This window comes from Oryctolagus cuniculus, chromosome X, assembly GCF_964237555.1.
Source record: "Oryctolagus cuniculus chromosome X, mOryCun1.1, whole genome shotgun sequence".
In the NCBI taxonomy this organism is placed as follows: domain Eukaryota; kingdom Metazoa; phylum Chordata; class Mammalia; order Lagomorpha; family Leporidae; genus Oryctolagus; species Oryctolagus cuniculus.
The window spans coordinates 84,026,859-84,050,047 of NC_091453.1; the positions used below are offsets into that span (position 1 = coordinate 84,026,859).

The 23,189-nt window shown below is 40.7% G+C and overlaps 1 protein-coding gene across 1 annotated transcript in view; it reads left to right on the forward strand.

Annotated features, from left to right (window-relative positions):
- Positions 1–23,189, forward strand: part of GUCY2F (guanylate cyclase 2F, retinal) — a 139,463-nt gene that overhangs the window by 18,771 nt on the left and 97,503 nt on the right. Inside the window, exons 3-5 of the mRNA XM_017349714.3 lie at positions 5,406–5,707; positions 20,225–20,579; positions 21,969–22,053. Coding sequence (XP_017205203.2) covers positions 5,406–5,707; positions 20,225–20,579; positions 21,969–22,053 — 742 coding nt within the window. The remainder of the gene's footprint in view (positions 1–5,405; positions 5,708–20,224; positions 20,580–21,968; positions 22,054–23,189) is intronic.

The following is a 23,189-nucleotide window of genomic DNA, read 5'->3' on the forward strand; positions in this document are numbered from 1 at the left end:
TGGCCGGGGTTGGGCCAGGCTGAAGTCAGGAGCCAGAATTTCATCTGGGTCTCCTATGTGGGTGGCACAGGCCCAAGCACTTGGGCCATCTTCCACTGTTTTCGCAGGTGCATTATTAGCAGGGAGCTGGTTTGGAAGCAGAACAGCTGAAACTTGAATTGATGATCCAATATGGGATGGGAGTGTGGCAAGCAGTGGCTTAACCAGCTGTGCCACAACACAGACAACCTACTCTCTTCTTATGCAGCCATGTTATACAGTGTGTGGTAGAAAATTGAGAGGAAGAGAGAATGAATCTACATCTTTCACAATATGACCAGATGGGTGTGAATTCTTAGGGAATGTGAGACTTGGGATAAATCTGTATGCCTTCCTCCTTTTTCCTCTCCCCACTCTTTCAACAATTGCTGAAATGAGATGGATTAAAATGAATCCCAGTCACAAGTAATGTCACAAAATGGTTAAAATGAAGAGTAGGAACAGTAAGAGGGGATTCCTGTAGATTGGGAGCAACACTGATGGCTCACAAATATCGATATGGCTCTTGCTGCCTTCATCACTAGCTATTAGAAACATTTCCACTGGTGCCATGGCTCAATAGGCTAATCCTCTGCCTGCGGCACCGACACCCTGGGTTCTAGTCCCAGTCGGGGCGCCAGATTCTGTCCCGGTTGCTCCTCTTCCAGTCCAGCTCTCTGCTGTGGCCCGGGAAGGCAATGGAGGATGGCCCAGGTCCTTGGGCCCTGCACCCGCATGGGAGACCAGGAGAAGCACCTGGCTCCTGGCTTCGGATCAGCGCGGTGCGCTGGCCATGGCGGCCACTTGGGGAGTGAACCAACGGCAAAGGAAGATCTTTCTCTCTGTCGCTCTCTCTCACTGTCCACTCTGCCTGTCAAAAAAGAAAAAAAAAAGAAACATTTCCATCTCACAAGATGAATGGCAGAGCCCCATTTCCTCCCTGGAGGACTCTATAGCCAGTAATCTGTGAAAAATAAAGGAGATTTGCCTTCTGAGAAACATAGTCATCTATGTCAAGGAAATATTGGATTGAAAGTTTCCATGTGGGAAGAGAAAGAGGAGCTGTGCAACTTGGGAATTAACTTCTTCCATAATCTAATGTTTTCTGCTGTTGGTGTTGAGGGTGAAAGAGAGAGTATTTGACAGCTTGCCACAGTTGGTAGCACAGTATGGAGACTGCTGGGCAGCTTTGTGTGGGGCTCAGACATCTCAGAGAAAGGGCTAATATCATACCATGGTGGCATGTGATCTCAGAAGGGTGTATTTCCTGGTTCTTATTTTGGCTATAAAGAGGCTTGACTGTTAACAATCAGGATGGAAACCTAAATATTGGTATTATTCAGTTACCACCTGTTGACTCAGGCCTTCTCTAGGATTTAAGGTTTCTGTACACTAATCCTTTCCTAACAACAACTTACAGGGCAAGTCCCATTTTAATGAATGTAATTTTGAGATAATAAAGCTATTTAATAAAATCATCTTTTCAAAACAGATGCATCCACAAATCCCTCTTCATGAAGCACACACTCTATTAAATTAAGATGCTATTGTTTGAACTCAATATTTATGCTTTCTACTTTCATTGTGTTCAGAGGTAAGTTGTTGCCAGGCAGAAAATAGAAGAGCCCGTGATCATTCCCTCTTGAATCTTACATTTCTTCATCTATAAAATGAGGGAGACAAGATGGAACACATAGTCTCACTTTGAAATGTCATCAGTGTGGGTCAATGACAGAATAATGAAAAGGCATAACCCAGATTAAGGCAAGGTCTTGGACATAGTTAATGACACCAGGCATTAAAAACAAGCATGGCGGCATTTACCTGCCCTGCAAATATCACTTGGCAGTTGCTCCTCCATCCTAACAATCCAAATATGTCCATGTCTCACACTGCAAGGAACCTACAAAAAGCACAAGCTCTTCTCCTGAAGAATCTGTTGGCTTGCAAATGTCCATTTAAACAATATTTACTGTGTGCATAATATGTACCAGGATATGGAGATAAATAAGAAACCATCCCCGATCTTAAGAAGCTCATAATTTCACAGTAGAAGCCGACAAAAATAAGGCAATGAATTTTGTAAGTGCCATGTTAGAATTTGGTTTAGGGCACACTGGAACATCTAATGCAGTGTTCCAAACCTGTTTTCCTGGAAAGCCATCTGACAGATGGAGCTTTGAGTTCAGAAAGCTTAGTGAATGAGTGCTTTCAATGACGGAGGTAGAAATGGGCAGAAAGACTTGGACAACGATGTGGTCAAAACAAAGACCTCTTCTAGTCCCAAGAGGAGAAGGGATGGCTCTGAAGAGTTGTCCCGAGTTGAGATAGGAGTCTGGGACTTTCTGTCTCCATGTTGACCAATCACAATGCGCAGGCTCAGTGTGAAAATAATTGTTGAACAGCCCGCTCTTCAGTGGACAAAAGCCCTCATTTGTAGTGTTTGCTGATTCCCATAGTGTAATCACTCCCATCATGGCCAATTTCTAGCTACTAACATGATGCTAACTGTTTCACAGAATTCCAGAAAATTCAACCACAGGCTCTTGTGATCTAGCACAAGGTGGCTCTAGCACATTACTAAAGGGATGTGGCCTCGGGACAGGAGGCTGTCCTCAGCTGAGAACAATTCATGGAGACTAGCAACTCTCAGCTGCTAACACCCCCAGCAGCTAGAGGAATGAGTGCTTCAGCTCTGAAGTGTGGATGTGGGTGGCACGCCAGGAAAAGATCCACCACACTTAGTGTTTGTTAAAATATTTGCTGTATTTTAACCAACACAAAACACTCATTTATACTAACCATTTTCCTGAAGTAAATTCATTTTTGTATCTCTTTAAGTAAATTACATGGAATTGTATATCTGTTGGATAACATCGACCATGTCATTTAGTCTCTGCTTTTGCAGAATGAACGATACTAATACTGACCTACTCATCAAGAATTCTGTTGGATGAACTAGCTGACTAAGTGAAACCCATGCCTTAACTCATTTTTCCCCCCAATGGACCTGTAGATTGGACCAATTTGACCAACCTGATTCATTTTCTTTAATGATTTATTTATTCTTATTTATTTGAAAGGCAGAGTTACAGAGAGAGGAGGAGAGATGACAGAGAAGTCTTCTATCCCCTGGTTCACTCCCCAAATGGCCACAATGGCCGGGGATGGGCCAGGCAGAAGCCAGGAGCTTCCTCTGGGTCTCCCACTTGGGTACAGGGGACCCAGTACTTGGACCATCTTCCACTGCTTTCTCTGGCTCATTAGCAGGGAGCCGAATTGGAAGTGGAGCCGTGAAACATGAACTGATGCCTATATGGGATGCCAGCACTGCAGGCAGAGGCTTAACCTTCTGTGCCACAGTGCTGGCCCCTAAACTTAACTTTTAAAAATGATTTATTTATTTATTTATTTGAAAGTCAGAGTTACACAGAGAGAGAAGGAGAGGAAGAGAGAGAGAGAGAGAGAGAGAGGTCATCCATCCGTTGGTTCACTCCCCAGTTGGCCACAATGGCCAGAGCTGCGCGGATCTGAAGCCAGGAGCCAGGAGCTTCTTCTGGGTCTCCCATGTGGGTGCGGGGGTCCAAGGACTTGGGCCATCCTCCACTGCTTTCCCAGGCCATAGCAGAGAGCTGGATCGGAAATGGAGCAGCCAGGACTCAAACTGGCGCCCATATGGGATTTCAGCGCTTCAGACCAGGACGTTAACCCATTGTGCCACAGTGCTGGCCCCTAAATTTATCTTTTAATTCCATTTTTGTATGAACATTTTGAAAGCGCCTATATTTTGAAGGAGGTAATCATTATTTGAAAACTCACATTATGCTATATTATGCGTGTAGTATATTTAAATCAACTTAATAAGTTACTAGTTATACATTAAAATATACAAAGAATACCAACTGTACCTTAAAAGTGAAACTTTCTGGGAGTAGTTAACAGGTGTAAAGGAGATTTCTGAAAATAGATGAAGCAATATGGAAATGCCAAAGACTAGTAATTGATGGTAGTTAAGCACACTTAGTTCCTGAGATTACAAGTTCCATGTAAGCACGTATAATTAATATTTTCCAATGGCAATAGGACTTTTGCCATTGGAATGGAGCTCAGAATCCTTTTCAGACATTATCAAATTAAACTACTCAATGTACCTGTGAGATGCATTGGAATCTGCATTTTAAAGATGTGGACATTGAAGCACAAGTGAGCATGAACTAAACTCTTAGCATGGCAAAGAAGGAATTGGATCTAAGACTTTGAGTTTCAGGATCTAGCTGCCATTCTTCAACCATGGCCCCCTCTAATCCACTCTATTCTACTTTAGCCTTGCCAAACAACATAGTTTCATAAGTCTAGAAAGAATTAAAGTGAGTGCAAAGTAATTCCAATTGCAAAGAAGTTAGATTTTTAAAAGTTGAACAAAGTATTCATAATATTAATAGCATTTATTGTCTATAATGTTCTTGGAAAGGGTGGGACTAATTGGTTAAAATCTATTGGAGTGCATGTTTGTAGGAAGTAGACAATTACAAGTGATCGTGGCTACGGGAATCTCTCCCACCCTTCCCTTCTATCCTTATTCTGAGGTATGATAGCAGCCGCTATTTATTGAATGATATGCACAAAGCCCTATTATGCGAATTGTCTCCTTCATTCATCATTTACCATCCCATGAAGTACATATTGTTATCTCCATTTTATGGATGAGGCATAGAAAAGTTAAGTAATTTACCCAGGGGTATAAAACTAATAAATGGCAGTGTTAGGATATAAACCTAGCTCTTCCAACCCAAAACCTCTTTATTATGCTACCTACCATTTATTATAGCAATTCTTGTTCCTGTTTACTGTTAGGTTCTGTAGCCTGCAGAAATGTCTCTCTTGTTCCTGTGCCCAATTCAGAGTTCCTGAGCATACTTCAACCTCAGCTCAGGACCCCAATATCTTTTTTAGAGAAATCTAATTATCAGAGAGAAAGGGAAAATGAGAGCAAGAGAGAGTGAGCTCCCTCTCCCATCTTCTGGTCCATTCCCAAAATATCCAGTGCAAAAACTCGATCCAGGCCTACCACTTGGTTGGCAGTACCCCAATCACTTAAGCCATTACTGCTACCTCCCAGGGTCTGCATTAGCAGGAAGCTGGAGTTAGGAGCTGGAACTGGGTATTTTACTTGGGAACTTGGAAATGGGATGCTGGTATCTTAACTGCTAGGCTAAATGCTTGCCCCAGGATGTCAGCATCTTACTTATTTTGAAGGCAGAAGAGAGAAATCATTCACAAATTTGTTGAAACACACTTGTGCATTTCTTCCATCTGTAGATTTTTTTACACCTGTAGTATTTTACTAACATATTGCTGCTATAACCTTTTTGCTTTGTTGCTTTCAGTAATCATCATGTGTATGCATTCGGCCTTGATCGGGGGAGAGACTCAGGTCCAACTCTTGGAATGGGCTCATGATCTGAAAATGACTGATGGAACCTATGTCTTTGTTCCCTACGATGCCCTGCTCTACAGTTTACCTTATAAGCACACCCCCTATCAGGTCCTGAGGAATAACCGAAAGCTCCGAGAAGCCTATGATGCTGTGTTGACCATTACAGTGGAGTCCCAAGAAAAGACCTTCTATCAGGCCTATATGGAGGCAGCAGCTAGAGGCGAAATTCCTGAGAAGCTGGAGTCAGATCAAGTAAGTGGATACTCACAAGTGTCATGAGCTAAGAAACAGTTTGGCATAGTAAGTTTTTCCTGTCAACATCCTCTAGTCCATAGGCAACCCAATCAATAGCAGGCAACTACACACAAATTAAAAACACCTTTTGTTTGCAGGAAACATTTACAAAACAGACACACTGCTGGATTTTTTTTTTTATCTTCAGGCAACCTACAATGACAGTCTGTAGTCATAAAGAATAAATGAAATTTATTTAAGAAAAGGGAATAAAACTTTAATATGTACTGGTGCTGTTCAAGGGGGCTTAGTAAATAGAAGTCCTGCTTGTAATCCAAATACTGAACCAATTTAACCATAAAAAAGAGGTATACAACGAAATATCATCTTTTTTAAAAGATTTATTTGTTAATTTGAAAGTCAGAGTTACACAGAGAGAGGAGAGGCAGAGAGAGAGAGAGAGAGAGAGAGAGAGAGAGAGAGAGAGTCTTCTGTCTGCTGGTTCAGTCCCTAATTGGCCGCAATGGCTGTAGCTGCACCGATTCGAAGCCAGGAGCTTCGTCCAGGTCTCCCACATGGGTGCAGGGGCCTAAGGACTTGGGCCATCTTCTACTGCTTTCCAAGGCCATAGCAAAGAGCTGGACTGGAAGTGGAGCAGCTGGGTCTCCAACCGGTGCCCATATTGAGATGCCGGCACTTCAGGCCAGGGAGTTAACCCACTGCACCACAGCGCTGGCCCCAAAATATCATATTTATTACTGATAACGTTGGTAGGATTAAGCAGACTTCTCTGCATAGCTTCTGGCATTGCGGGACTACTAGAAGACTTGCCACACTATACATTAAAATATACAAGCTGGATGAACATAACAGAATACATAGTTCCTATAGGTAGCCTGCTCCCAAGAAAAACAGGATAAATGGACTGGGCTACACATGTGCTTTGTTCTCCTTTCAAACTAACCAGCCAGATGATGTCACTCCATTGTTGGAGGGAGGTGTAGGTGGGTCTAGAGAGGTCAGGAATTTTTCACTGGTAGAGCTATACTTATATGAAAGAAATCATTTGGAATGCAGGAAGAAGCACTCCCTTCTAATATATAAGAAACAATAGTTACATCTGGATGCATGTACAAGGGTATTTCAAGAAGTTCATGGAAAATAAAATTAAAAGATGTTAGTTTGGTACAAGAAAAATGTTAAATCATACATATCTTTTCACAATATACAACTCCATGAACGATTTGAGGATCCCTTGCATATACAACTTCAAAATGTTTTTGCATCAAAATGAACTTCTCTTTTAATTCCTTTTTCCATGAAGATTTTGAAGTACCCTCTGATGTATAGCCATATTTCAGATTCAGTTCATAGCCACTTAAGGCCTAGAGGGGGCAAAAAAGGAGACGGGGGGAAAAAGTAGAGAAAAGAATGGGGAGCAAAGAAAACCAAAGAAGATAGGAATATGAGAGGAAGATGGTGAAGCAAAAGAAGTCAGTAGAAAAGTAAATATAGAGAGATGTCTCTAGAATAGAGGTGAGTCGAGAAAGAAGCCCTATTCAGAAGTGTTTAGAATGACATATAAATCAATTCAAAAGTTCTAACATTTGCTAGCATATCATATTAGTCATATTGCTTTTGGCCGCAAGCAACAGGTTACTTAACATAATGGCCTAAATAATAATTATTTTTCAAAATTTGGAGGTGGGAGCTCCAGGGTCCATTAATGCAGCAACTGATTGAGGTCATCAATGAACCATCTTACAAGCCATGGCAGATTAGCTTGCCCTTATGAGGTGGTTCTTCTCATGGTCCCAAGATGGCTGCCAAAATTCCAGACATCACATACAGGTGAAAATGTCCAGAGACGAAAATGGGGAGTTTCCACTTTGTATTTCTTTTTAAGAATGAAGAAATCTTTCCTACAAGTTCTCCAAATAGATTTCTTCATACACCTTCTTTGTCAGAATTGTGCACCAATTCATTGTCTAATAACCAGGAAAGAATAAAAATACTGCCATGATTGACCTTACAGCTGTTGAGGAAGTGCAAATAAAATTGGGATTCTATTAGCAAGGAAGAAGGCTATCAGGTAGGTGGTAAGCTATGTCTGATACACATTCTCCATGCTATTCTTTTTTTTTTTTAAAGAAAAGATGTGTTTTATTTTTTTGATAGAATGTCAGTGAGAGAGGGAATGAGAGAGAGAGAGAGAGATCATCAGCCTGCTGGTTCAGTCCCAAGATGGCTGCCACAGCTGGGGCTGGGCAGGCCAAAATCAGGAGTCCAAAACTCCATCTGGATTGGCAGGGGCCCAAGGACTTGGGCCACATTCTGCTGCTTTCCCCGCTTCGCAGGGAGCTGGATAGGAAGTAGAGCATCAGGACTTGAACAGCACTCCTGTATGGGCTGCCAGCATCGTCACAGGTGGCTGCTTAACCTGCTTCACCACAAGGCTGGACCCTCTAACACTGTCCTTTTTTATGCAGCTTATATTTCTTTATCCTGTAGGCTGCTTCTCTGTATGAATAAGTGATTCAGGTAAACTTAATGCTTGCCTATCTCTTCCTGACTGGGTATTGATAGTAAAGACTTTTCTAATTATTAGTCTAATAAGAAGAGTGAATATGGCTGGCGCCACGGCTCACTAGGCTAATGCCTTGTGGCACTGGCACACCGGGTTCTAGTCCCGGTTGGGGCGCTGGATTCTGTCCCAGTTGCTACTCTTCCAGGCCAGCTCTCTGCTGTGGCCCAGGAGTGCGGTGGAGGATGGCCCAAGTCCTTGGGCCCTGCACCCTCATGGGAGACCAGGAGAAGCACCTGGCTCCTGGCTTCGGATCAGCACGGTGCGCCGGCTGCAGCGGCCATTGGAGGGTGAACCAATGGTAAAGGAAGACCTTTCTCTCTGTCTCTCTCTCTCTCACCGTCCACTCTGCCTGTCCAAAAAAAAAAAAAAAAGAGTGAATAACAAAGATAAAAGTATTAGCAGTTCTGGATTTGAACTGAGTTAATACTCTACTATTAATCTCATGTTTATAATAAATCTCCTTTAGGAGACAAGTATGTAATTCAAAACAACTGGCCAAGTTTGTAAAAAAATTGCAAGAATTCCTCAAAATGCTAAGAATGGTTGGTCAAAGCAGTTGTTTGGTGGTATATTTATAGACAAGCAACCAGGTGGTGAATTTTTGTACTTGTAAGACAAAGACATGGTATCATATAAATATAGTCTAAGTCATCTTTCTATTTCAGTCGATCAAGGGTGGGAGGCAGATGAGTGTGTGTGCATTTGCGTGCTCCTGTGTGTGTGTGTATTTGTATGAGTAGATATATTGATTTTAAAAAAAAGAAAACCTCAGACATTCTACTCCTGATATTTGAACCATTCTCTTTGAGCTTGTGGAAAACATAAGGTAATTAAGGCAAAAAAAAAAAAAAAAAAAAAAAAAAAGACGCCATTAGCTTGGTTGCTAGGCAGCCAGCACTCTGCTTTAGACAAGGAAATAGAAGTACAACAAAGAATCCAGAGTTTATATAAAAGCCTGTTTGGACCCAGTTTCTCCCCCACTTTGCAAGTGCCTCTGCTGGAGCTTTATAAACAAAGAGTGATAGATGGCAATACAATTATCTTCATGTCTCTGATAAACAAAACTCCCTTTCCTCTAAATTAACTTGCTCAAAGGTAGTCTTTTTTAACTTTATTTTTTAAGGAATACAAATTTCATAACTACAACTTTAGGAATATAGTTATTCTTCTCACCATATCAGCCCTCCCACCCCTCCTCCACCTCCTCCTCCCTGTCCCCTTGCCAGTCTCATTCTCCATTAAGATTCATTTTCTTTCTTTTTTTAAAAAAGATTTATTTATTTATTTGAAAGGCAGAGTTACACATAGAGAGAAGGAGAGGCAAAGAGAAAGAGAGAGAGATGTCTTCCATCCGCTGGTTTGCTCCCCAGATGGCTGCTATGGCCGGAACTGAGCCAATCCGAACCCAGGAGTCAAGAGCTTCTTCTAGGTTTCCCACATGGATTCAGGGGTACAAGGGTTTAGACCATTTTCTACTGCTATCCCAGGCCGTAGCAGAGAGCTGGATCAGAAGAGGAGCATCTGGGACTCAAACCAGCGCCCACATGGGATGCTGGCACCTGGCACTGCAGATGGCAGCTTTACCCATTACACCATCATGCCGGCCTCAAGATTCATTTTCTTTGTACACAGAAGACCAACTCTATACTAAGTAGATTTCAACAATTTACACACACACTACACACACACACACAAACTGTTTGAGAACTGGTTTTACAGTTAACTCTCAATACAACTCATTGAGGACAGAGGTCCTGCATGGGGAGTTAGTGCATAGTGACTCTTGTTAACTTAAAAATTAACACTCTTTATGTATGATATCAGTGACCATCCAAGGCTCTCAAAATGAGTTGCCTGGGCTGTGGAAGCCTTTTGAGTCCACATACTCCATCAGTATTTGCACAAGGCCATAAGCAAAGTAGAAGTTTTCTCCTCCCTTTAGAGAAGAGTACATTCTTTGATGGCCACTTCTTTCCACTAGGGTCTCATTACTCACAGAGATCCTTCATGTAGAACATTTTTTGCCTCAGTGTCTTGGCTTTCCATGCATGAAATGCTCTCATGGGTCTTTTAGACAGACTAGGAAACCTTAAGGGCTGATTCTGAGGTCAGTGTGTTACTTAAAGCAATTGTGATTCTGAGTCTGCTGTGTGGACTGCTTCCCATGTTGGACATTCTCTCCTTTTTCATTCTATCTATTATTATTGCCGGGCACCTGATCCTATTTATATGATCACTTTAACACTTAATCCTATCGATATGTTCAGTTTAACACTTAATATGATCATTTTAACTATTAAGATGGCATTTTTACCATTAGGTTTAATGGGATTTGGAGTCCCATGACAGGTTTTTAAACTGTACCCTTAGAAGTAAGTTTGTAGGAATGCATGCAGAACTATACAGCTCTACAGTTACAAACTTCCTCCTCCCTCTCCTATTCCCAGTATTATTTCTTACTGAGATTTATTTTCAATAGATTTTATACACATATGATTAACTCTATGTTAAGTAAAGAGTTCAACAATTAACATGAAGAAAAAAGACAAAAATACAAAGAAAATGAAACAGTCAAGACAATGGCAGCTCCAGTAGAGCAGAAAGAGCATATGATAAGGAGTTAGGCGATCCTGGGTTTAAATTCCAGCTCACTCTTATTAGCTGTGTCCTTGGGCAAGTTACATAGACTTTTTGAGTCTGTTTCCCTATCTCTAGATAGGTTGGTAAGCTGTATCTTCTAGGATTACTGTGAATGTCAAACACATAACATGTATAAAGTGACTAGCAGAGTACCTGGCTCACAGCCTCCTTCCTTTCTACTTCTTTGAGGTCAGGATGGCCTTATTGGTTGATGGTGATCTACATCTAAGTAGTAATCTGACTTCAGCTACCTACTCCAAAGTTTTCTGATTTATAACAATCTCTCAATATTTCAGCTTTCAAAATTATTTTGCTTTCAGAGTTTCAAATGGTATTTTCTCAGACCAGATTATGTGGTTCAATTTTTGCCTGTCCCTGTACTTCTGCTGGTTTTTCATTAGTCATTCCACAGGTGTCAACAACTATTTATTGAGCACCTGCCATGTGCTAGTCTTTATGGCTGAGCTCCAGAACAGTAAACATGGCAGACACGGTTTCTTCTGGTGGTGTGTTGGAGGCAATTCACAAAAGTTGATCATGTGCATTTATCTCAAGCTATGCATTTAGTGACATCACCCTGGTAGCTTCAAGTCAGTCATGGTAGGAGAAATTGACAAATAGTCACAGAAATTGACAATTAATACAAATATGATCCTTTCCCCTTTCTGTAGAAGTGTTGTTCACATTGCTCATTCCTCCCCTTATGGGGCTTCAATTTTAGGGACAGGGACTGGTAATAAGAGAGTAAACAAATGTATTAACAAGATGGCTGTGTTTCTACCTTGCCTAATAACTTTCAATGACATTAAAATTTCTGTATATGGGCTACATTGTCTATAGCAGTGATTTGTCATCTCTTAATTTATATCCTTGTGTTTTAAAAGATTTATTTATTTATTTGAGAGGTAGAGTTACAGAAAGAGAGAGGGAGAGACAGAGAAAGGTCTTCCATATGCTGGTTCACTCTCCAAATGGCCACAATGGCCAGGGCTGGGCTAATCCGATGCCAGGAGCCAGGAGCTTCCTCCAGATCTCCCACACCAGTGCAGGAACACAAGCACTTGGGCCATCTTCTACTGCTTTCCCAGGCCATAACAGAGAGCTGGATTGGAAGAGGAGCAGCCAGGACTTGAACCGGCACCCTCATGGGATGCTTTGCCTCAGGTGCAGGCTTAGCCCACCATGCCCCAGTGTTGGCCCTGATTCTTGCCTTTTTTTTAAAAAAAGTAATAAACACAAAAAAATTATAAAAGTGATCCATGCACATAGTTTTAAAAGTAAAGTAATGCTAAAAGAGAGTGAATGTTTAGCCTAGTGGACACATGGCATGCATCCCACATCAGAGTGTCTGGATTCAATGTCCACCTTTGGTTCCTGACTCCAGCATACTGCCAGTGCAGACCCTGGGAAGCAGCAGTGATGTCTCAAGTCATTGGGTTTCTGCCACTCATGTGGAAGACCTGGATTGAATTTCCTACTCCTGGCTTCAGCCCATGGTAGTTGCAGGCATTTGGAGAGCGAACCAGTGGTTGGGAGCTTTGTCTTCCTCTCTGTCTCCCTCTCTGTCTTTCAAATAATTTAAAACACAAAACTTATGGAAGAATGAGACTAAAAAATAATGACTTTTCAAACATGTAAAATCTCAAAAATTTACCTCCTGTGTACTTTAGTCAGAAGTTACTAGGAGACATGCTTAAAAAAAGAACACAGTGAATCAGGAAATGGAAATTCTAAGATTCATGAACTAGTGGATCCAGCACAGAAGAGAGAGAACGCAAATTTCCTGCAAAATGAAAATGGACATCCTAGTTGTGCAGCAGTTTAGATTGGACTAGGAGGAAAGAGAGCCTCAGGAAAATGAGTTTTCGAAGGAATTCCACAGGATTTACTATATATAAAATTGTTTTGAGAGGATTTTAGAACCTTATCAGAAAGTGTGGAAAGACTCAGAAATTCTAGGTGAGGTATGAAAAATTTAAAAATAAAGTAATTAACCCCAATAAAAATTAAAAAAATTATATGTAAAATGAATTATAGACATAGTATAAGACATGGATTAGCTTTGAGTTCAATTTAGGTAACTGCCATGTTAAAGATACTAAATATGCATCTAACCAAAAATTCTGACATAACAGTACCGAAGGTTTCAAGGAGGTGAAGGAAGTAAACAAGGGCTAGTAATCCTCTGCAAGTTATAATAGGATTAATCTAAAATTGATTAATCAGGAGATATCAGTAGCAGTATAATATTAGAAACAAATAGGTAAGTAGCGATATAAAGACGTTAAAGAAAAGCAATGCAAGTTCTTTCCCCTGATTAAGGGTAGGAGGAAGATCCAGCTGCTGCTGTTGCTATGAAACTTTTAGCATTTCTTTTTTAAAAATAATTTTCTTTTTTTCCTTTTTTGAAAAAAGATTTATTTATTTGAAAGAGTTACACAGAGAGAGAGGAGGAGACACACAGAGAGATCGTCCAGATGACTGCACTGGCCAGGATTGGGCCAGGCTGCAGCCAGGACCCAGGATCCAGGCGCTTCATCCAGAGCTCCCACATGTGTGGCAGGGGCCCAAATACTTGGGTCATCTTCCATTGATTTTCCCAGGCCATGAGTAGGGAGCTGGATTGGAAGCAGAGCAATCGGGACTCGAACTGGCGCATATATGGGATAGAGGCATTGCAGGCTGCAGCTTTATTGGCTATGCCACAATGCCAGCCCCCACAATGATTTTCTTAATTACCGTTTTTTTTAATTTGAGAGCAGAAAGAAAAAAAATCTCAGAGCTCACATCTGCTGGTTCCTTCCCTAAATGCCCACAATGACCAAGGCTGATTCTGTGAGCCAGGAATATAATTCACATGGGTCACAGAAACACAATTACTTGAGCTGTCACCACTGCCTCCCAGGATCGGCATTAGCAGGAAGCTGAAGTCAGGTCCAGAGCTGGGAATTAAACCCAGGTACTCTGATGTAGGATGCAGGTGTCCTTACCAATATCTTAACTGCTAGGCCAAATACTGGCCTCTGAAATGTCATTATTCTATTTTTACTATTGATTGATAGTTTGACTGAAAATATAAATCTAGAAAAATCTAAAAAGAATTTTCCCTCACTACTTAAAGGCAGGGCACATTGTCTTATAATTTCCACTGTTGAGGTACTTTGATTGGTGAGTTTATCATGGCTCATTCATTAATCTAGCAAGTATTTATTAAGTTCAGATATAACAAAATGGTTAATAGTACGGATTTTGAAGGCAGACTGTGTTAAGTTTTCTTAAGCTCTTTATGTATTCTTACCATCATTTTAAGATTGGGAATAGGCCGGCGCCGCGGCTCAATAGGCTAATCCTCCACCTAGCGGCGCCGGCACACTGGGTTCTAGTCCCGGTTGGGGTGCCGGATTCTGTCCCGGTTGCCCCTCTTCCAGGCCAACTCTCTGCTATGGCCAGGGAGTGCAGTGGAGGATGACCCAAGTGCTTGGGCCCTGCACCCCATGGGAGATCAGGATAAGTACCTGGCTCCTGCCATCGGATCAGCGTGGTGCTCCGGCTGCAGCGCGCTGGCCGCGGCGGCCATTGGAGGGTGAACCAATGGCAAAGGAAGACCTTTCTCTCTGTCTCTCTCTCTCTCACTGTCCACTCTGCCTGTCAAAAAAAAAAAGATTGGGAATAATAATATTTCCTACCTTAAAAGATTTTTGTGAAGATTAAGTGAGTTAATATATACTAATGGGCTTGTCTGGCACCTAATATCCTCTCGATAAATGATAGCACTATTACTATTAAAATTGTTGTTGTTATTATTATCGTGGGTCAGGCATTCTCCAGAGCACATAATGGAGTGCAAAACAGAAATGAGATATTTTCTATCCCATATTCAGAGGGGGGACATTTCTTGTCATTTTAGGGTGCTGAAGACATTAGATCTAAAACTGAGGCTCTTAATACTTACTGACCATAATTTTAAGATTGGGATAAGGAACTTGAACAGTGTACTTCCAGGATGATGTTAGTAGATCCCTGTGCTCCTATTTTAGAGTATAAACAAAGCAGGCATTTCGTAGTCACTGTTTACTCTGTACCAGATACTTCACAAAAAGAATTCAATTGAATCTTCAGTTCCAACCTACAGATCAGGTATTAATGTCTACATCTTATGAATGAAGAAACTGAAGTTCAAGGTAACTTGCTCAAACTCCTCTAGCTGGTGTATGCCACAGCTGGAGGTCTAACCCCAGTGTGCTGTAAGAACCTGATCATTTAGCCACACATTAGGCTTTTTGTGCATTATTATGTGCTAATAATGTCTAACACAGAATGCTTTACTCAAGGAAAGTAACATTACTATGTGACTAATACATTTATTTACTTAAAAGGCAGAAAGAGAGGTGGGGGTGTCTCTCTCCACTAGTTCAAGCTCCAAATGCCCCCAACAACCAGGGCTGGGCCAGATTGAATCCGGGATCCTGGAACTCCATCCAGGTCTCCCATGTGGGAGACAGGGCCCCAAGACCTGGGCCATCTCTAACTGATTTCCCAGCACATTATCAGGGATGTGGATTTCGAGCAGCTAGGACTAGAACTGGCACTCTGCTATGGGATGCCAATGTCTCAAGCCACAGCTTAACCCACTGTGCCAATTTCCACAAATGACTACTTATACATTGATTTGAATAGGTTTATTGGATTGTTTCCTGTAATTTAGTATGTACCAGTGCTTTGTGAATACCTGTAAAAAGAAAGAAAGAAATCAGAATAGAGAGATTTGAGGGGTGACATACCAGTGACAAACTTCCTAATTTGGCCTCAGGATAATTGAAAAAGGATTACCACTTTGTACCTTTATATTTGGGCACAAAACAGACTTCTGAAATTACATTTTGGTGCCCCAATTCTTCCTTTCAGTTGTATTCCCAATGCTTTCTTTCAATTATATTCCATTGACCACAACTGTGTATTGCTAGACACATATTTTGGATATTTTCCCAAACGTGGCCCTATTTGGTTAAGCAAAGGAAATGCTCTGCTCAGAAGACCTTATGCTCCTTATAGCTATTGTTTTCCGTTAACTTAATTATGGGTTCCTGGAAGGGGGAAGTTAGGATGGAGATGTAGTTAGGTCTGGAGCATTCCAGGATTGGACCCCCTAGATAAATTGTCAGAAAACACTGATTGCAGCTCACAGTGACTACATTTGTCTTTGTGTCCCCCTCTGTAATAAATAAGGGTATTGTATTCATGAGCACCACGACAGATTATCCAGCTCTTAGCCAAATCCCAAGATTGAGATTATTAGAGATGCCAGCTTTAACAATAGGAATTCAATTACCCTTTGATTTCTTGGTATCTGCATGTGCTTGAATTTTAGTTCAAAAGCAATGCTGTCATTTTTTTTTTCCTTCAAATGATGGCTTTCCAAACCAAAAATGCCTTAATGTATAATTCTGAAGACAAAATCCTTTGGAAGCTGATTTCACATATTCTGTAGCTTAGTAGATCTGAACTGGTGATAGTGTACTTAATGACTACATGAACTATTAAATTGAATGAATTCAAATATCACTGCACCTAGCCTAGATCTTTTTGTTTTGGACAAAAACTCTAAGAAGCCTAGAATGAAGCTACATAAAATTACTGAGTAAAAATCAATCATATGTCAACTATTATTAATTTATTCATAACTTACTCACTTATTCAGGTTCCTTTAGAGTAGGAAAACACAGTAGACTAAATCATCAGTGGGCTGTGATGTCAACAAAGTCATCTGACTGGAGGTCTTTTCAATCTTGTCTTACTTTATTGGAACTGTAATGAGAATCTAGGACCGATGTTTGTGGAGAATGTACCTTCTTCCCTTGTTCCATTCTCTACCTCTTTTCTTTCTATTTGCAGCAAGTACAATTAGAGATGTTTGGTGATTGATACTAATGGAGAATTCCTTGGACTTAGGGAGAGCAAAGTTTCCATTACTGAAGGGTGCAGTGGATGAAATGGGAACTCAAGCCAATTAGAACACAAATCCAAGCCTGCACTTTGACAGTGGGTCATTGTCAAGTCCCTCCTTCACAACAGAGGAATGCTGTTACTGTGCTATGCTCTTTCCCTTCACTTTAGGTCCTTCTACTATACTTTTGTGGCAAAAGTGCATGTGTGAGCAGGTGGTGGTGGTGGTGGCGGTGCTGTGTGCGTGTATGTGTGCGTGTGTGTATGAGAGAGAGAGAGAGAGAGAGAGAGAGAGAGAGAGAGAGAGAGAGAGAGATTGTATATAATATGTGATGGAGGCTAGAGAATCCTGAAAAAATAGGTTTCAGATTTCAGTCATCCTGGGGAGCTGCTGCCAATCATCTCCAACAGGGTTTAATCCAACAACAAAAAGGGCAGCATAGCCTGGCAAGTTAAAATTCCAGTCAAAGGCAAGGTGGGGTGCTGTTTTTAAGAGTTTAAGTCATTGCTTCTGGCTTTAGGTGGACGCAATCTCTTTCCCAGAAGGCTCTGTGTCTTTCAAAGCAGAACACTACCATTCTCTCTCTCTCTCAGCTTTCAAGGGCATGTTTTTCTATGATATATATATATAAAATATATATATACATTATGAGTATTGATTTTATTCTACACCTTCCATCCTTTACTTATTGTCATAATTTACCAAAGCCCTATAAAAGAGTCAGGCTCTTGCAGAAAGTCTAAAGACTACTAAATGGGGCATCTGAGAATGTAAGAAGGGGAATTAGTGAAATTCTCGAAAGGGACCTCAGTGTGTGCCAGTCAATTAAGTATGGATCCCTTGGTGGCAGCACACAGCATCCATCCATGATCTATTTCTACAGAGTGCATGTGGAGGCAGAGTGAGGAAGGGAGATCACGGGAATGAAACTCAGGAGACTGGAGTGTTGATTTCAGTTCTGCTAGTAGTTAGCTCTGTTATCTGGGGTAAGGTTTTTGGCTTGGACAGCAGAAATATTTGGGTAGTTGTTAACAAAATAGGAAGACTTACAGATAGAAAATCTAGGCTAGGTACAGTGATAGAAAAGGATTTGGGGTGAAGACGAATTTCAAGTATGTTTAAATTTAACATCCAAGTAGAGACATCAAAGTAGGCAGTGTACTATATGAGTTTGGAATGTAAGAGGAGAGCTGGAAGCATAAATCTGAGAGTTAGGGCATAGATATGGTATCAAAGGAGCAAGACCAAAAGATATCACTGAGAAAATAAGTGTAGATAGACAAGAGGACCAAGGAGTGAGTCTTTGAGGCACTCCAAATTTAGGAGGTCAGAGAGATGATGAACCAATATACAGGCCAAACAAAAGTGTCTATGTGCTAAATTTAGTTCTTGGAGTGTACCAAGAATTAGGAATTTTTGTAGGAATTCAGAAATAAGAATCCATAGAAAACATCGACTCCAATCAAAATTGCTAAACTATGAAAAAAGATACTTTGTGGCCGATGCTGTAGTGTAGTGGGTAAAGCCTCCGCCTGAGCATCCCATATGGGCACCAATTTGCGTCCCAGCTGCTCCACTTCCCATCCAGCTCTCTGATACAGCCTGGGAAAGCCGTGGAAGATGGCTCAAGTCCTTGAGCCCCTGCACCCTCGTGGGAGACCCAGAGGAAGCTCCTGGCTCCTGGCTTCAGCTATGGCCATTGTGGCCATCTGGGAGTAAACCAGCAGATGGAAGACCTCTCTCTCTCTCTCTCTCTCTCTCTCTCTCTCTATCTCTATCTCTGCCTCTGCCTTTCAAATAAATAAATAAATCTTTAAAAAAAGAAATAAGATACCTGAATTCTAGTCCTGATATTACTCTTAGGTGAGTGAACTTGACAGCACACTTAACTTCTCTGAGTCTAGTTTTGTTATATATGAAATAAGACATTTAGACCAGATGAAGTCTAAGTTTTAGACATTCAAGATTCTTCTTGATGTTCATTTTATAGATGAAGAAGTTGACACCCAGAGAGAGGCCTTCCATGACTTGCCCAAACATTGTGGCATTAGGAACAGTTTGCACACCGGTGTGTTGTCTTATGTTCTGTTGGTTTTAAAATCTGTATGCATAGTCAAATCCCTAGGGAGCTTTGGTCCCATACTTAAGTTGCCTCATTTTATTGGTTTGGCTTGAATTTGACATTGATATTTATGACTTCTCTTAGGTATTTTTAATGTGTAGCGGAGTTGAGCCCTCCCCCCCATGCTAGCTGTTATACTTCGCTGAATTTTTGACTTGCATTTCCAACATACACGAAATGATTCATTCATTTTTAATCATATTTCTATCAGATGAAGGTTGTTACAGGAGGTTAGCTTTCTAGAACTTGGCAAAACTAAAGTAGGCAAGTATCAGTTTTCCCAAAGCTTGGTAAAATGACATGACCATAGCTTTTTTGAACTCCATCCTAGGAATTAAATGTTATGGAAAACCATGAAGCCATGGCCAGGGATATGTGTGTATGTGGGGGTGGGGGGTTAGTGTGCAGAGAATGAAAGGATTATTTGCTCTTCCTCTCTACTTCTTTGGAAAAAAAGATACACACTTTTTTTCCCAAAATAAAGTTAATGAGCAGCACATCAAGCATAGTATCAAATATTATAACCTTTATCACATTTATTAAACAGGCATAGCCATGCTCTTCATTGTAGCAGACTTACCATTCTGTAGTGACTTCTTGCCAAAGCTTTACCACTTTGCATACCAATAGGATATAGGGCTTCTTTATCTAAACCCACATTCTCCACATAATATAACATATGGCTGTGTGTGTGTGTGTGTGTGTGTCTGTGTAAAACTGGGTTCTAGTGTTCACATTCTCTGGGGAGCATGTATCTAGAAAAATAGTCATTTTGAACTAAGTACACAGATATGGACTGGAGAGACACATTATTTACAATCTTCCCGCATATACACCTTGTGCTCTAGAAGTGCCAACAAAATGATTTTCCCATGCATAATGCACCAGTAATTAACCTGGTAAATTTTCTTTGAACTCCCCTTGTCTATACACCACTTGTTTTTTTAGTGCCCTTTATAACTCAAAATCATTTTCTTAGTTTGGGAGCATAAAAACATATTGTATATGACTTGGCTTGCTCATAAAATTGTCATATTTGATATATTTAAAGCTGTGAAGGCCTGCGGGAAAAAATAGGAAAAAATCAGGGGAGAAACAAAGCAAGTCCTCAGAAACGATTTTTTTTCCTCTGGGTCTTCATAGCTCAGACATGCAGTCCATAATAATGAACACACACTTGGAATATACTGAGATCACTCTAGGGTGACTAGGGCTCAGGATAATTGTAATTTTTAAAAATAGGTTTCACCGTTGTTTGGAACCATCTACAATTCAATCTACTTTATCGCACGAGCCATGAATAATGCTATGAAAGAAAATGGACAGGCTAGTGCTGCCAGCCTGGTTCAGCATTCCAGAAACATGCAGTTCTATGGATTCAACCAGTTGATAAGGACAGATTCAAGTGGAAATGGAATTTCAGAATATGTAATCCTGGACACCAACTGGAAAGAATGGGAACTCCATAGCACCTACACTGTGGACATGGACGCGGAGCTGCTACAGTTCAGAGGGAACCCTATTCACTTTCCTGGTGGCAGGCCTCCTAGAGCAGATGCAAAATGCTGGTTTGCTGAAGGAAAGATCTGCCAAGGAGGTAAGGAATGGAAAAATCACTGGTAGTCTTTTTACCTTGGCTTGGATTACAAGGAAACCTCATTGGGACACGATGTATTTTAGTATCGAAATTCTCATGAAGTCATTTGTGTTCAGGTAACATAAATTTCTTGTCACTCTGGTTAATTTTAATTACAGGGAGAGGTACTTTTTGGCTTAAATAATCATCCACAATTTGAAATCTTTCCCACCACTCATTTTCAATGGGATCCCACCCTTTCTCAAAGAGGTTACTCTGATAAGAGGAAAGCATTAGCCTTCTCCTTGGTCTTTTGTAGGTCTTGACCTGAGATGGTTTCCTCTGCTAGAAAGATCACCTAACCATCCTTGATGTATCCAAATTCTGCCAATCAGGTCCCATTCCAGAAATACCATATCTGTACTCCCTTTTCTGTGGACCCCCATTGAATTAAAAGTCTATCTCACACCTTAGCATGAAAATGATTTTAAACTGTGTCTTATGTATTGATTATGTTTCCCCTGCCCCCACCAAATGCACTGCTCCTTCTGGAAAGGGACTATAGCTAGTAATTAGTATGCCTGTTCCCCACACCACTGACCACCCGCCGCAGTAAGCACCCAGTAAGCACTAGCAGTTTGATTGGTGGAACTCTTGTATCTTGTGGAAGAGGGAAACCGTCAAACCTCTGAGAGACATAGGGGACCTTTGGCAGGATCCATATTGCTCTTGTACAAGCGTACACCACACCCTTCCAAAACCAGCAGCGCCTAATTGAAATGGCCTTTGATTTCTCTATTGCTTTAGCATGATGTACAATCTCTTCACTCACATTATCATATACTTCCTTCTGAATTCTTAGTAATCTATTTAAATATCTAGATTTTACAGAGGCCAGTTCACACGCTGATGAAAACACTAATTATCAAAACCAGGTTGACTTGCAACATGGAAGAACAAGTACTATGTTTTTCATTTATAACCTACCAGGTCTGTGGGCCTAGGTGAATTAAAAAGTTCTTTTATTTTATGAAGGCAACATAATGCTTACCCTTCACAGGTGAGATAACGTATTTATTCTCAAGAACTCTATTGCTGTCCAACTGAAATGAAGGTACTCAAAGTTTTTCATTCGTAGACTTTTTCCTCCAAAGAAATACGCCGGTCAGCCTTAATTCATGTGATTTGTTATTGTCAGAGTGGTGAGTGGTTTTGCTTCAGAACAGTGAAATTGCTTTCTGTGTCCATAAAGTCAACAAGACAGACTGTGCTGTAGAAAAATGGAATTAGGTTAGGTAGATGTGGCTTGATTTTAGAGTCACCAGAAAGCATGAGGAGTCGCTCTGTGGTGCCCTTTATTTACTGCCTTTCTCTGATAATGGCATTCTTCCTTCTTCTCGCTCTCCGCAGGCATCGACCCCGCCTTTGCCGTGATGGTCTGCCTTGCTTTGCTTATAGCCCTGCTGTCTATTAATGGATTTGCTTATTTTATAAGGTACATCTTTTGTTCTTTTTGTATACACAAAATACAAGCCTGTAATGGTCTTGTTAATATTGGTTTCCAGGAAGTCATGTTTCAGTACAATTGCCTCATTACATGACCCACTGATTTTCAGTTTTCCATAGTGATTTACCATCCCTACTGGCCCCATTTAGAGTGAAGTGTTTTCATGATGCCAAGAATAACTTCCTCAGCTGTGTTAGCAGTGTTGTTGTCTGTGAGTAGATCTGGCTCTCAACACAATGGGGAAAAAGAGAGAGTATTTTAGGGCCTGTCTACTCAGTATCTGTGCTCCCTTTTCCCCGGCAGGGTCTCCTCTAACCATCCTCTCCCCCAAATAGTGTGGCAGTGAATTGAGTTGGAACGGTTTTTTTAGTGTAATGATAATATTATTCATGTATAAATTCAACAATGTACAATTATGTATTATGTATACATAACCTAAATGCATTGTTTATTGGGAAGCATGCTTTCTTGATGTAATGTACAGGAATTATACAGAATGCTTCAGATAAATTCATAATCAGGTGCTTAGGAGCTATGATTAAGTATGCATACTCATCTAATGTGCAAGTATGTTACCAATCACAATAAATAAGGTTACAAGAGAACAGGTGGAAATAAGGCATGATTAGGTCACTTGCACACTTTGTAAATATAAAATGAAGTTTGGTCAGTAAATCTTATTTTCAATACTATTTCAAACTGAGACAAAACTCACCTTACTTGTGCAATGAGAACACAGAAAACGATGATATAAAAGTAAATTGCATAAAAGTATATGCTATGTTATGTCAGTCCATATTATAAGTTAACAAATTTCATAAATTAATATAGGAAGGCACATTATTGCATTATTTACTTATTTGTCACACTCCATATTATTATTTATTTCATTTATTGCATTTAAATTAAGGTTACCTTATTTGACTAATTTTATAAATTAAAAAATTATTTGAGATGCAGGGAAACAGAGAGAGAGGAAAACAAACAAAACACTTCCATTCACTGGTTCAACTCCCACATGCCTGCGATTGTCAGGAGCCAGATTCTAAATCCCAGTTTCCCACCTGGATGGCAGGAACATAAATACTTGTTCCGTCACTGCTGCTTCCCAGAGTCTGCTGTAG